Source organism: Oryx dammah, unplaced genomic scaffold (assembly GCF_014754425.2).
Source record: "Oryx dammah isolate SB20612 unplaced genomic scaffold, SCBI_Odam_1.1 HiC_scaffold_24, whole genome shotgun sequence".
NCBI lineage: Eukaryota > Metazoa > Chordata > Mammalia > Artiodactyla > Bovidae > Oryx > Oryx dammah.
In genome coordinates, this window is record NW_024070208.1 from 1,931,676 (window position 1) to 1,947,626 (window position 15,951).

The 15,951-nt window shown below is 43.5% G+C and overlaps 1 protein-coding gene across 2 annotated transcripts in view; it reads right to left on the reverse strand.

Annotated features, from left to right (window-relative positions):
- The window catches only part of TDRD3 (tudor domain containing 3), a 229,796-nt gene extending 227,045 nt beyond the window's left edge, over positions 1-2,751 (reverse strand). The window contains exon 1 of one of the 2 annotated variants that reach the window (XM_040267150.1): positions 2,534-2,751. In XM_040267150.1, coding sequence (XP_040123084.1) covers positions 2,534-2,574 — 41 coding nt within the window. In that variant the 5' untranslated portion in view covers positions 2,575-2,751. Of the gene's footprint in view, positions 1-1,982; positions 2,141-2,533 lie in introns of those variants that run through there. The other variant, XM_040267151.1, reaches the window with a different exon arrangement.
- Positions 2,752-15,951: the final 13,200 nt, after the last annotated feature.

Genomic DNA, 15,951 nt, shown 5'->3' on the forward strand with positions numbered 1-15,951 from the left:
GCACTAAACAATGGCAACCCACTCCAGTACTCTCGCCTGGAGAGAAGCCTGATAGGCTGCAGTCCATGGGGTCGCTAAGACTGGGACACAACTGATCAACTTCCCTTTCACTTTTCACTTTCATGCATTGGAGAAATGGCAACCCACTCCAGTGTTCTTGCCTGGAGAATCCCAGGAACGGGGGAGCCTGGTGGGCTGCCATCTATGGGGTCGCACAGAGTCGGACACGACTGAAGTGACTTAGCAGTAGCAAACACTTCTCAAACCTACTATTTTAGATGAGGCTGACAGAATAGATAATAATAGTTGAAGTGTTTTAGCATCTACTTCTTTTGAGGTCCTACAAGTAATTAAGTGAACAGACTGAGTACTTAAAAAAAAAAAAATGGTTTTGTCAGTGACAACAGAGAATCCCAAGAGTCACAGGCAACTCGAGATGTCAGAACTGGAATGAGTTGGTCAAAGCAGCTCTATGGCCAGAAATTCTCCTTCCAGTACTCTTCTCTACATATACCTTTGAGATTCCATATATTAACATAATAAATCTCTACTTAAATATAAGATCTAATACATGCCAACTATAAGCCTAAGACATCCTCCTGTCTTCTTCACGAGTCTCATGAGTTCAAAACTCACCAGGAATCACCCCCAAACTTGTAGGAAGATAGTCTTATTAGCCTCACCTATTACTTCTGCCTTTATGAATCCCTGCCATTCAAAAGCAGCAGTTTGGAGTAAGAAACATGTAAAGAGAAAATTTGCAACATAAAGTGGCAAATGTCACAAAATAACATTACTGAGTATTTATAATAAAATAAAGACAAGAAAAATGATAAGCTTGGGTAGAGAGCCTGGTTAGAGAATTTTGACTGTCAGGGGCAATGTCATCCAAGGTCAATTTTACCAGATTTTACTAAGAAACTACAATGTTTCCCACCATTCCAGATATACAGAAACTCAAGATGGTGTTTAACCACATTTAAGGATCTTAATTAAGAGTTCAAAGAACCATTTAGTATGTGTTTGGAATCAAAATAAGGACACTAGTCTTTCTGACACGGGTGGCATCATCATCTGGATAGCAGACAAAAGACTAGAAATGAATTCAAACAACTAGTTTGAAGAACTAAGGCTCACTAAGAATGGGGGACAACTCAAATAGAAGAGTGATACAAGATTATTCAAGACAACACTGTGAGGTGAAGAATCTGAATGTATAAAGTTAGAAGAACAAAAGTAAAACTGAAAAGAAAAAAAAAAGTGACTTTTTAAAGCTACAGTTTGTTATGGTAATGGTGTTTTATGCAAAAGCAGTAAGAACACGAACAGTTAAAAGCACCAGAGTTGGAACCAGACCCTGTTCTCAGCATTCAACTCTAACACTTTCCAGTTATGTCATTTTTTTTTTTAAGTTACTTAACAATTCTCTGCTTTAATCTGTACACCTCTAAAATGAGATATCTGTGGAGCCAGGAGCAGCGTCTTCAAAACACAGGTGTTACAGTACTCTAACCAAAAATTTTATTCATAAGATCAAATCCATACTTTAGACACTCGTAGGCTGCACAATCTGGCCACAAACTTTTAAGGTCTTACTCTTCATTGGACACCCTTCTACTTCCAGGAACCATAGGGATTTAATGTCAGTACTTTAAGCCAATAAGCTCCTTCCTACCTCCTTGCCTTATCTCCAGCGGCTCGGTATCCAGAAAACCTTTTCCTCACCAGCGTTCCAAGTCCACTTCTCTAGGAAATTAACTTTCCTTCCTCTCCAATTCCATACCACATTTGCCTGCACCACTGCACAGTTTACAATTCCCCCTGTTTGTGTGCTTGCTGTTTTAATGCCTCCTTCTCCTAGCGCTAAGACAGCGAGCAGGGGCAAATCTTTTTCAACCTCCTTGCCACCTTTCATCCCAGACTGTGCCTATGCAGGCCTGGAAAAGCGTTAGGAAAGTAGGGAAGTTCCAGAAACTGCTTACTTTCGTATATTTTGTTTGTTTTCATCCTAAAATCTTGACGTGAAGCGTCCTTAAAAATCAGAACACCGTCATCCTTTCAAGAAAAGTTCTAGGGAGCATCCACCCGAGTCTCCAGTGCGGGCATTCTCAGCCTCAGAAGTTGTGTGCGCCTCAGAGGATGGCTATCCCCGCTCCGTGCTGTACTTGGGAATGAGAGGGCGCGGGCCCGGCGCTCGCCCCGCTCCGCCGCGCTCGGTTCCCCAGCCCTCGCCTCCCCTCGTCCCGCCGCGGCGGCGCCGTGGGAGCCCCCGGGCCTGCACCGCCGCGTCCCCGGCCTCCCTGCGGCCCGCCGCCCGCCTCCCGGGGCCCAGGCCGCGCCACCGCCTCGCAGGGAGCCGGGGGGACTCGCTCGGCTCCGCGCGGTGCCAGGGGCGGAGCCGGCCGGGGGCGCCCGGGAGAGGCCGGGCGGGCGGCGGCCTCTGCCTACCCCGACACGCACCCAGCGCCCCCGGCCCCGGCCCCGGCCTCCTCGGGCCCGGCCCGCACCCGCGGCCGGGAGACCCGCCACTTACCAACCCGCCCGGGACAGCGCCGCTCCGGGAGCCTCGGCCATGGTAGCTGCTTAGGCCGGGATGCTGGGGGGCTCGGCTAGTGGGCTGGGGGAGGCCTGCTACTTGAGACCCCCCAAAAGAAGAAAGAAAAAGAAAAAAGAAAAGAAAAAAACTCCTCCGGTCGGCTCTGCGACTGGGCATGCTCAGTGCGGCGGGCGCTTCCGCGTGCGGGTTCCGCTCGCCGCGTTTTCCGAGCGGCCGCGGGGGCCGGCCCGGCGTGCGGCTGCGAGCCCGTCGCGCTCCGGGGGCGGCGGTGCGCGGAGGACGGGCCAGGGTCGGCCGCTTGGGGCCGGTCTGTCAGCGCGGACTCGCGGCGGAGGGCCGGCTGCCCGTCGCCGGGGTCACTTTCCCCAGCCTCGCGCCGTGGAGACCCGTGGGGCGGTCCTCTGTGCGGCAGAGAGGAAGTCTGCGTTCCCAGCGCGCACAGGCGGCCGCCTCCCGAGGGCAGAGCTGAGGCGCTAGGCGGCGGGCAGGCGCTGCCGGCTAGGCTCTGAGGCGGCCGCGTTTCCTACAGCGAGGCTCAAAGGGACGGTGTTCCCGGCCCACTCTACACGGGAGAAAAGCTACTTTCTTATAACGATTCCTTCCCCTTTTCCATCTGCCAGGTACAGAGAAAAGACTATAATTGAATTTTTCCTACTCCCCAGACTCAAATCGGATTGTCCAGGTCCCGCGCTACAATGAAAGTGAATGCGTGCCCCCAAGAAGACCTGCACCTAAGGGATGTGGGAACTCGGGGAGCTGTGCCGTGCTTGTTTCGCACACGGTCCTCCCACCGGGCCCGTGCAGGCGCCGGCGCGGCGCTTTGACGTTGGCGCGGGTACTGCCAGGCTTAGTTCCCGCCCACCCCGCGCCGGTGCCCTGCTCCGGCTCTCCGGGCTGAAGCAGAGGGGCGGGTCCGGAATGTGCATGCGCGGCGGCGGCGCCGAGCGGCGCGAGAGACGTTCCAACGGGATTGGGCGGCCGAGACTCACACCAGCCAATCGAAGGAGGAGGCGGAAGGGGCTGTGGGACCGGCAGACACTCAAGAGTTGTCCCTGCCCGCCACCGTCGTCGGCAGCTGAGGAGAAAGGTTCTTCCGAGTGGCGCTGGTCCAGGCTGCGAAGTCCGGCGGGAAGACTTAAAACCTTCAGCCCTATAACCAGAGCTACTTCATCTGTTTCATCATCACCAACATGAACTTAGAGCAGAGTCTGTGAAACCGGGCAGAGCGGCACCTGAGACTGAGGAGGAAACCGACTCTCACAGAAAGAGGGGGATAATTACAGAGTGAAGCTAAAATTCCTTAAGTTTTGTTTTCATTTTAACTGACCTATTTAGTTTGGGCTTCCCAAAACTCATAGTTTTAAAATCACGATGTGTTGCTTAACTGGGATACTGTTGAAATGTGTGCCCAAGCACATTGCTTAGTTACTGATTTTAATGAAACATATTTTGAAGCAGTTTTAGAATTGTATACAATGTTTAGGTGATACGTATTATATCTGTGTATTTCTATTTATAGGCACCATTCAGAATAGCCCTTGTGGCTTCCCTTGTGGCTCAGCTGGTAAAGAATCCAACTGCAATTCCAGAGACGTAGGTTCGATCCCTGGGTTGGGAAGATTCCCCTGGAGAAGGAAAAGGTTACCCACTTAAGTATTCTGGCCCAGAGAATTCCATGGACTGTATACTCCATGGGATTGCGAAGAGTCACACAGGACTGAAGCGACATACACTTCAAAATATCCTGGAGTCAGGAAAAGATTTACCATTTTGAAGGTGAATAGATGACTCAAAGGGCTTCCCTGATAGCTCAGTTGGTAAAGAATCTGCCTGCAATGCAGAAGACCCCTGGTTCCATTCCTGTGTGGGGAAGGTGCCCTGGCAAAGGAATACGCTACCCACTCCAGAATTCTTGGACTTCCCTTATGGCTCAGCTGGTAAAGAATCCACCTGCAATGCGGGAGACCTGGGTTGGATCCCTGGCTTGGGAAGAAACCCTGGAGAATGGAAAGGCTACCTACTACAGTATCCTGGCCTGGCGAATTCCATGGACTGTATAGTCCATGGGGTCACAAAGAGTGGGACAGAACTCAGTGACTTTCACTTTCACATAGATGAATCAAAATTAAATGGCTGATAATTTTTGTTGGTTGTGAAACAGATCTTTCTCTTCTTCAGTCTCTAAGTCCTGTCCTCAATTCTTTGCGGCCCTGTGGACTGCAGCATATCGGGCTTCCCTGTCCTTCACTGTCTCAGGGAGTTTGCTCAAATTCATGTCCTGTTGAGCTTGTGATGCTGCCTAACGATGTCATGCTCTGCTGCCCTCTTCTCTTGCCTTCAGTCTTTCACCACATCAGAGTCTTTTCCACTGAGTCTGCTCTTCCATCAAGTAGTCAAAGTGTGAAACTAATATGTTGTCCCAATCAGAATTCTTCACTGGCTAAATATTAGGCCTTACACATATGGTTTCATATGCAGTGTATACAATAAGAATTTACCATTGTTTCTAACCTAGAAGAATTCTTTAAAAAAAAAAATTACATTTTTACAAATGTAAAAGTTAAATTATGTTTGTACAGTCCATGCCAGGTTTCTTGTACAAGATGCCAGATTCCAGTTTTATCTGCCTGTTTCCTTATGTTTTACTTGTTACAATAACTTTATTAAAATTCTCCATAAAACATTAAATTCTCTTATGGTAAGAAATGCTTAAAAAGTTGATTGAAGATTCCCACTGGAGGCATTTGGGATAATATAAGCCTCAAAAAAAGTAATTGGAATAATTGAATTTAAAAATTGGGTAAAGAAAATGCATGAATCATGTAAGAAACAGATTGCCAGTCTATGTTCGATACAGTATACAGGATGCTTGGGGATGGTGCACGGGGATGATCCAGAGAGATGATATGGGGTGGGAGGTGGGAGGGAGGTTCAGGATTGGGAACTCATGTACACCCGTGGCTGATTCAGGTCAATGTATGGCAAAACCAATACAGTATTGTAAAGCAAAATAAAGTAAAAATAAAAATTTTTAAAAATAAAATAAATAAATAAAAATGCCAGTAGAAATAAATAATGGGAAGGATGAAAACTTTTCTTTCATAGAAATACCAGAGAGTAAATGTACAACAAATAATAGAATTAGAAAATCACCATTTTGCAACTCAATCACAATTGATTCGGACTAGAGAATGCCAAAAGTCACTGGGTGAAAGATAGTAGGAGTACAGGATGTTCACTTGGTGTCAAGGTATCAAGGTGTTAAAGTATGAAAAGTCTGTTTTTCCCTTACTTATTATAAAAGGGAAAAACATACCTTTATCTTAAAAAAAATGGGAGAGGCAGTCCTAAGATAGCAGAGACCACTTTCTCCCCGACAAATTCATCAAAAGAACATTTGAACGCTGGGTAGATTCCACAAAACAACTTCTGAATGCCAGCAGAGGACATCAGGCGCCCAGAAAAGCAGCCCATTGTCTTCAAAAGGAGGTAGGAAAAAATATAAGACAGAAAAAGAGACAAAAGAGGTAGGGATGGAGCTGCGTCCCAGGAGGGGAGTCTTTTTTGTTTGTTTGTTTGTTTTTGTTTTTGTTTTTGTTTTTGTTTGTTGGTTTTTTTTTTTTTTTTTTTTTTATTGGTGGAAGTGGTTTATTTGATGTGCTGCTCCCGGAGGGGAGTCTTAAAAAGAGAGAAGTTTCCAAACACCAGGAAGCACTCTCACTGCCGAGTCTGTGGCAAGCCTTGGAAGCACAGGGGGCAACATGACAGGGAGGAAAAATAAATAAATAATTAAAACCCACAGATTCCGTGCCCAACGGTAACTCCCCCAGCGGAGAAGCAGCACAGATGCCTGCACCCGCCACTAGCAAGTGGGGGCTGGGCAGGGAGGCGCAGGCTGCATTGCTTAGAGTAGGGACCTGGCCTGAATGCCCCAAGGGCAATCTGAGCTAACTAACTTGGGCTAGCAAACCAGACTGGGGTAACTGCCACAGGAAAAGCCAGCCTAACCTAAGACACCTCGAGGCCCGCACACAAAACATAGGATTGAACAGAGATAGCCGGCTGCAGACCATTCCCTTCCGGTGACAGGCAGCCAGAGCCAGAAGGGGGCAATTGCAGCCCCAGAGAGACATTATCTACAAAACTGTAGGCAGGCTTCTTTGCTAACTAAGACTTCTTGGGGTTCTGGACGGCCAACATACGCCTGAGAAGGTGCACCGGTTGTACACCCAGAAAACAGAGGCAGGGATGGGGGAGGAGATAAGTCGCAGCGACCACGCTCGCCAAACGCCCCATCACCTGAGCTGCTCAGACCTGGGAAGGGCACAAAACGCAGGCCCAACCGAATCTGCGCCTCTGAGGACTACCCGAGTGCCTGAACCTGAGCGACTTAGACCTGGGAGGTGCATGCAGCCCACGGCCAGCCTCGGACGGTTCCCGGTGGAGCAACCTAGAGCCTGAGCAGTGTGGGCAGGGAGGGTACACGTGCCATGAGCGGGGGCAGGCCCAGTGTGGCTGAGGAACTGCGAGCACACGCCAGTGTTATTGTTTGCAGCGTCCCTCCCTCCCCACAGCACGACTGAACAAGTGAGCCTAAAAAAAGTGACCACCACCGCCCCGTTTGTGTCGGGCGGAAATCAGACGCTGAAGAGACCAGCAAACAGAAGCTAAAACAGAGGGAACTGCCTTGGAAATGACAGGTGCAATAGATTAAAGCCCTGTCGTTAGTACCGACTACATAGGGAGGGGCCTATAGATCTTGAGAAATATAAGCCGGACCAAGGAACTATCCGAAAATGAAATGACCTCACAATACCCACAACACCAGAGAAAGTCCTAGATATATTTTTACGATCATTCTTTTTTTTTTAATTTTTTTAATTTTTAAGTCCGCTATTACTCCTTTAATTTTCACTTATATAAACTACCATTACTTTCCAAAAAAAAAAAAGAACCTATTTATTTTTTAAAAGCAAACTTCATATATATATATATATATTATAATTTTTGTGACTGTGTTTTTTTCTTTCTTTTTTTTCTTCTTCTTTTCTTTAATATTGTATTTTTGAAATTCCAAACTCTACTCTAGATTTTTAATCTTTGCTTTTTGGTATTTGTTATCAATTTTGTACATTTAAGAAGCCAATCTTCAGTACCCATTTTTACTAGGGAGCGAGATTACTGGCTTGATTGCTCTCTCCCACTTTGGACTCTCCTTTTTCTCCACTTGGTCGCCTCTGTCTCCTCCCTCCCCCTTCTCTTCTCTACCCAACACTGAATCACTAGTGTGTTCTGGATGGTGGAGAACACTTAGGGAACTGGTTACTGGCTGGATCTGTCTCTCTCCTTTTAATTCCCCTCTTTTTATCCTCCTGGCCACCTCTGTCTCCTTCCTCCCTCTTCTCTTCTCTGTATAATTCCGTGAACATCTCTGAGCAATCCAGACTGTGCAGCATACATAAGGAAGTGATTACTGGCTAGCTTGCTCTCTCCTCTTTCAATTCTACCTCATCTCATTCGGGTCACTTCTAACTCCCTCCTCCATCTTCTCTTCTCCATGTAACTTTGTGACCCTCTCTGGGGGTCCTTCACTGTGGAGAAACTTTTCATCTTTAAGCTAGATGTTTTATCAACAGTGCTGTATAGAAGAAGTCTTGAGACTACTGTAAAAATAAGACTGAAAACCAGAAGCAGGAGGCTTAAGTCCAAACCCTGAGAACACCAGAGAGCTCCTTACTCCAGGGAACATTAATTGACAGGAGTTCATCAAATGCCTCCATACCTACACTGAAACCAAGCACCACCCAAGGGCCAACAAGTTCCAGAGCAAGACATACCATGCAAATTCTCCAGCAACACAGGAACCCAGCCCTGAGCTCCAATATACAGGCTGCCCAAAGTTACTCCAAAACCATAGACATCTCATAACTCATCACTGGACACTTCATTGCACTGCAGAGAGAAGAAATCCAGCTCCACCCAACAGAACACCAACACAAGCTTCCCTAACCAAGAAACCTTGACAAGCCACCTATACAACCCCACCCACAGCCAGGAAATTCTACAAGAAAGAGAACTCCACAAACTGCCAGAATACAGAAAGGACACCCCAAACTCAGCAATATAAACAAGATGAAGAGACAGAGGAATACCAAGCAGGTAAAGGAACAGGATAAATGCCCACCAAACCAAACAAACGAGGAAGAGATAGGGAGTCTACCTGATAAAGAATTCCAAATAATGATAGTGAAAATGATCCAAAATCTTGAAATCAAAATGGAATCACAGATAAATAGCCTGGAGACAAGGATTGAGAAGATGCAAGAAAGGTTTAACAAGGACCTAGAAGAAATAAAGAAGAGTCAGTATATAATGAATAATGCAATAAATGAGATCAAAACCACTTTGAAGGCAACAAATAGTAGAATAACAGAGGCAGAAGATAGGATTAGAAGATAGAATGGTAGAAATAAATGAATCAGAGAGGAAAAAAGAAAAACCAATGGAAAGAAATGAGGACAATCTCAGAGACCTCCAGGACAGTATTAAATGCCCCAACACTCAAATCATAGGAGTCCCAGAAGAAGAAGACAAAAAGAAAGACCATGAGAAAATACTTGAGGAGATAATAGTTGAAAACTTCCCTAAAATGGGCAAGGAAATAATCACCCAAGTCCAAGAAACCCAGAGAGTCCCCAAAAGGATAAACACAAGGCAAAACACCCCAAGACACATATTAATCAAATTAACAAAGATCAAACACAAAGCACAAATATTAAAAACAGCAAGGGAAAAACAAGAAATTACACACAAGGGGATTCCCATAAGGATAACAGCTGATCTTTCAATAGCAACTCTTCAGGCCAGGAGGGAATGGCAAGACATACTTAAAGTGATGAGAGAAAATAACCTAGGGCCAGATTACTATACCCAGCAAGGATCTCATTCAAATATGAAGGAGAAATCAAAAGCTTTACAGACAAGCAGAAGCTGAGAGAATTCAGCACCACCAAACCAGCTCTCCAACAAATGCTAACGGATCTACTCTAGACAGGAAACACAAAAAGGGTGTATAAACTCGAATGCAAAACAATAAAGTAAATGGCAATGGGATCATACTTATCAATAATTACCTTAAATGTAAATGGGTTGAAGGCCCCAACCAAAAGACAAAGACTGGCTGAATGAATCCAAAAACAAGACCCCTATATGTGTTGTCTACAAGAGACCCACCTCTAAACAGGGGACACATACAGACTGAAAGTGAAGGGCTGGAAAAAGATATTCCATGCAAATAGTGACCAAAAGAAAGCAGGAGAAACAATACTCATATCAGATAAAATAGATTTTAAAACAAACGCTGTAAAAAGAGACAAAGAAGGATACTACATAATGATCAAAGGATCAATCCAAGAAGATATAACAATTATCAATATATATGCACCCAACATAGGAGCACCGCAATATGTAAGACAAATGCTAACAAGTATGAAAGAGGATATTAACAATAACACAATAATAGTGGGAGACTTTAACACCCCACTCACACCTAGGGATAGATCAACTAAACAGAAAATTAACAAGGAAATGCAAACTTTAACGATACAATAGACCAGTTAGACCTAATTGATATCCATAGGACATCTCACCCCAAAACAATAATTTCACCCTTTTCTCAAGCGCTCACAGAACCTTCTCCAGGATAGATCACATCCTGGGCCATAAATCTAGCCTTGGTAAATTCAAAAAAATTGAAATCATTCCAAGCATCTTTTCTGACCACAATGCAGTAAGATTAGATCTCAATTACAGGAGAAAAAGTATTAAAAATTCCAACATATGGAAGATGAACAACACACTGCTGAATAACCAACAAATTACAGAAGAAATCAAAAAAGAAATCAAATTATGTATAGAAACGAATTAAATGAAAACACAACAACCCCAAACTTGTGGGGCACTATAAAAGCAGTGCTAAGGGGAAGGTTCATAGCAATACAGGCATACCTCAAGAAACAAGAAAAAAGTCAAATAACCTAACTCTACACCTAAAGCAACTAGAAAAGGAAGAAATGAAGAACCCCAGGGTTAGTAGAAGGAAAGAAATCTTAAAAATTAGGGCAGAAATAAATGCAAAAGAAACAAAAGAGACCATAGCAAAAATCAACAAAGCCAAAAGCTGGTTCTTTGAAAGGATAAATAAAATTGACAAACCATTAGCCAGACTCATTGAGAAACAAAAGGAGAAATATCAAATCAATAAAATTAGAAATGAAAATGGAGAGATCACAACAGACAACACAGAAATACAAAGGATCATAAGAGACTAGTATCAGCAACTATACACCAATAAAATGGACAACTTGGAAGAAATGGACAAATTCTTAGAAAAGTACGACTTTCCAAAACTGAGCCAGGAAGAAATAGAAAATCTTAGCAGACCCATCACAAGCACAATAATTGAAAATGCAATCAGAAATCTTCCAGCAAACAAAAGCCCAGGACCAGAAGGCTTCACAGCTGAATTTTACCAAAAATTTAGAGAAGAGCTAACACCTATCCTACTCAAACTCTTCCAGAAAATTGCAGAGGAAGGTGAACTTCCAAACTCGTTCTATGAGGCCACCATCGCCCTAATACCAAAACCAGACAAAGATGCCACAGAAAAAGAAAACTACAGGCCAATATCACTGATGAACATAGATGCAAAAATCCTTAACAAAATTCTAGCAAACAGAATCCAACAACATATTAAAAAGATCATACATCATGACCAAGTGGGCTCTATCCCAGGGATGCAAGGATTCCTCACTGTCTGCAAATCAATCAATGTAATATACCACATTAACAAATAAGAAAAATAAAAAACATATGATTATCTCAATAGATGCAAAAAAAGCCTTTGACAAAATTCAACATCCATTTATGATAAAAACCCTCCAGAAAGCAGGAATAGAAGGAACATACCTCAACATCAGTTTAGTTCAGTCGCTCAGTCATGTCCAACTCTTTGCGACCCCATGAATCACAGCACACCAGGCCTCCCTGTCCATCACCAACTCCCAGAGTTCACTCAGACTCATGTCCATTGAGTCCGTGATGCCATCCAGCCATCTCATCCTGGGTCGCCCCCTTTTCCTCCTGCCCCCAATCTCTCCCAGCATCAGAGTCTTTTCCAATGAGTCAACTCTTCGCATGAGGTCAAAAGTACTGGAGTTTCAGCTTTAGCATCATTCCTTCCAAAGAAATCCCAGGGTTAATCTCCTTCAGAATGGACTGGTTGGATCTCCTTGCAGTCTAAGGGACCCTCAACATAATAAAAGCTATATATGACAAACCTACAGCAAACATTATCTTCAATGGTGAAAAATTGAATGCATTTCCCCTAAAGTTAGGAACAAGACAAGGGTGCCCACTTTCACCATTACTATTGAACATGGTTTTGGAAGTTTTGGCCACAGCAATCAGAGCAGAAAAAGAAATAAAAGGAATCCAGATTGGAAAAGAAGAAGTAAAACTCTCACTGTTTGCAGATGACATGATCCTCTACATAGAAAACCCTAAAGACTCCACCAGAAAATTACTAGAGCTAATCAATGCATATAGTAAAGTTGCAGGATATAAAATCAACACACAGAAATCCCTTGCATTCCTATACACTAATAATGGGAAAATAGAAAGAGAAATTAAGGAAAAAATTCCATTCACCATTGCAACGAAAAGAATAAAATACTTAGGAAAATATCTACCTAAAGAAACTAAAGACCTACATACAGAAAACTATAAAACACTGGTGAAAGAAATCAAAGAGGACACTAATAAATGGACAAATATGCCATGTTCATGGATTGGAAAAATCAATATTGTGAAAATGAGTATGCTACCCAAAGCAATTTATAGATTCAATACAATCCCTATCAAGCTACCAAAGGTATTTTTCACAGAGCTAGAACAAATAATTTGTATGGAAATTGTGAAATAGCCAAAGCAATCTTGAGAAAGAAGAATGGAACTGGAGGAATCAACCTGCCTGACTTAGGCTCTACTACAAAGCCACAGTCATCAAGACAGTATCGTACTGGCACAAAGACAGAAATATAGATCAATGGAACAAAATAGAGAGCCCAGAGATAAATCCATGCACCTATGGAACCTTATCTTTGACAAAGGAGGCAAGAATACACAGTGGAGAAAAGACAATCTCTTTAACAAGTGGTGCTGGGAAAACTGGTCAACAACTTGTAAAAGAATGAAACTAGAACACTTTCTAACACCATACACAAAAATAAATTCAAAATGGATTAAAGATCTAAACGTAAGACCAGAAACTATAAAACTCCTAGAAGAGAACATAGGCAAAACACTCTCCAACATACATCACAGCAGGATCCTCTATGACCCACCTCCCAGAATACTGGAAATAAAAGCAAAAATAAACAAGTGGGACCTAATTAAACTTAAAAGCTTCTGCACAACAAAGGAAACTATAAGCAAGGTGAAAAGACAGCCTTCTGAATGGGAGAAAATAATAGCAAATGAAGCAATGGACAAACAACTAATCTCAAAAATATACAAGCAACTCCTGCAGCTCAATTCCAGAAAAATAAACAACCCAATCAAAAAGTGGGCCAAAGAACTAAATAGACATTTCTCCAAAGAAGACATACAGATGGCTAACAAACACATGAAAAGATGCTCAACATCACTCATTACCAGAGAAATGCGAATCAAAACCACAATGAGCTACCATTTCACGCCAGTCAGAATGGCTGCAGTCCAAAATTCTACAAGCAATAAATGCTGGAGAGGGTGTGGAGAAAAGGGAACCCTCTTACACTGTTGGTGGGAATGCAAACTAGTACAGCCACTATGAAGAACAGTGTGGAGATTCCTTTAAAAACTGGAAATAGAACTGCCTTATGACCCAGAAATCCCACTGCTGGGCATACACACCACGGAAACCAGAATTGAAAGAGACACGTGTACCCCAATGTTCATCGCAGCACTGTTTATAATAGCCAGGACATGGAAGCAACCTAAATGTCCATCAGCAGATGAAAGGATAAGAAAGCTGTGGTACATATACACAATGGAGTGTTACTCAGGAATTAAAAAGAATACATTTGAATCAGTTCTAATGAGGTGGATGAAACTAGAACCTATTATACAGAGTGAAGTAAGCCAGAAAGAAAAACACCAATACAGTATACTAACACATACATATGGAATTTTGAAAGATGGTAACGATAACTCTGTATGCAAAATAGCAAAAGAGATACAGATGTATAGAACAGTCTTTTGGACTCTGTGGGAGAGGGAGAAAGTGGGATGATTTGGGAGAATGGCACTGAAACATGTATAATATCATATATGAAATGAGTCGCCAGTCCAGGTTCAATGCACGATACTGCATGCTTGGGGCTGGTGCGCTGAGATGACCCAGAGGGATGGTACAAGGAGGGAGGAGGGAGGGGGGTTCAGGATGGGAAAGACGTGTATACTTGTGGCGGATACGTGTTGATGTATGGCAAAACCAATAAAATATTGCAAAGTAATCAACCTCCAGTTAAAATAAATAAATTTATATTAAAAAACTATGAAAATATTAACAGAAATGTGTAAATAAAAATTAATACACAATAAAAAAACCACGTAAAAATTTTTTAAAAAGTGGCTGCCTTAAATAAGTGATCAAGGCTAATCAATAATGGGACAATCGGATGTTATGTGCTTACTGATACAGTGCAATCAGAAATACACATGATATGACAAATATTCTCCACAAAGTTATTTACCCTGAATTTGACTGAACTTCTAGATCCCTATCTAAACCTCCACCGTCAGCCCCCAGGCATATTTTGGCACGTACGGAGACGTTTTGGTTGTTATAACCTGGTGGCAACAGGGAAATATTAAACATCCTGCAATACACACAATAGCTACCTGATCCAAGATGTCAATAGTGCCAAGGCTGAGATACATAGGAAATTTAACATGGGCTGTACAAATGTAATTTAACTTTTACATTTGTAAAAATGTAATTTTTTAAAAAAGAATTCTTCCACGTTCAGTTCAGTTCAGTCGCTCAGTCGTGTCCGACTCTTTGCAACCCCATGAATCACAGCAAGTCAGGCCTCCCTGTCTATAACCAACTCCCGGAGTTCACTCAGACTCACGTCCATCGAGTCAGTGATGCCATCCAGCCATCTCATCCTCTGTCGTCCCCTTCTCCTCCTGCCCCCAATCCCTCCCAGCAGCAGAGTCTTTTCCAATGAGTCAACTCTTCGCATGAGGTGGCCAAAGTACTGGAGTTTCAGCTTCAGCATCATTTCTTCCAAAGAAATCCCAGGGCTGATCTCCTTCACAATGGACTGGTTGGATCTCCTTGCAGTCCAAGGGACTCTCAAAAGTCTTCTCCAACACCACAGTTCAAAAGCATCAATTCTTCGGCGCTCAGCCTTCTTCACAGTCCAACTCTCACATCCATACATGACCACAGGAAAAACCATAGCCTTGACTAGACGGACCTTAGTCAGCAAAGTAATGTCTCTGCTTTTGAATATGCTGTCTAGGTTGGTCATAGCTTTTCTTCCAAGGAGTAAGCGTCTTTTAATTTCATGGCTGCAGTCACCATCTGCAGTGATTTTGGAGCCCCTCCCCCCCCAAAAAAAGTCTGACACTGTTTCCACTGTTTCCCCCTCTATTTCCCATCAAGTGATGGGACCGGATGCCATGATCTTCGTTTTCTGAATGTTGAGATTTAAGCCAGCTTTTTCACTCTCCTCTTTCACTTTCATCAAGAGGCTTTTGAGTTCCTCTTCACTTTCTACCATAAGGGTGGTGTCATCCGCATATCTGAGGTTATTGGGTACCGTAGACATTACCAAAAGAAAAAAGTTCAAGAAATAGATCATTATGTACTGACTAAGATATATACTGACTTCCCTGGTGGCTCAGACGGTAAAGCGTATGTCTACAATGCGGGAGACCCGGGTTCAAGCCCTGGGTTGGGAAGATCTCCTGGAGAAGGAAATGGCAATCCACTCCAGTACTATTGCCTGGAGAATGCCATGGACAGAGGAGCCTGGTAGGCTACAGTCTATGGGGTCGCAAAGAGTCGGACATGACTGAACGACTTCAGTCAGTCAGTCAGTCAAGATATATTAGCCAGATACATATGTGAAGTAAAAGAATAAAAGCAAGTTTTAATGTGATTAATCAGTACAAATCCTTAAGAGAAAGGCAACATTTCAGTAGAGAAATGGACAGAGTGTATGAATGTTGTTGTTTAGTCCCTTGAGTAGTGTCTGACTTTTTTGGGACCCCACAGACTGTAACCCTCCAGACTTCTCTGTCCATGGGATTTCCCAGTCAAGAATACTGGAGTGGGTTGC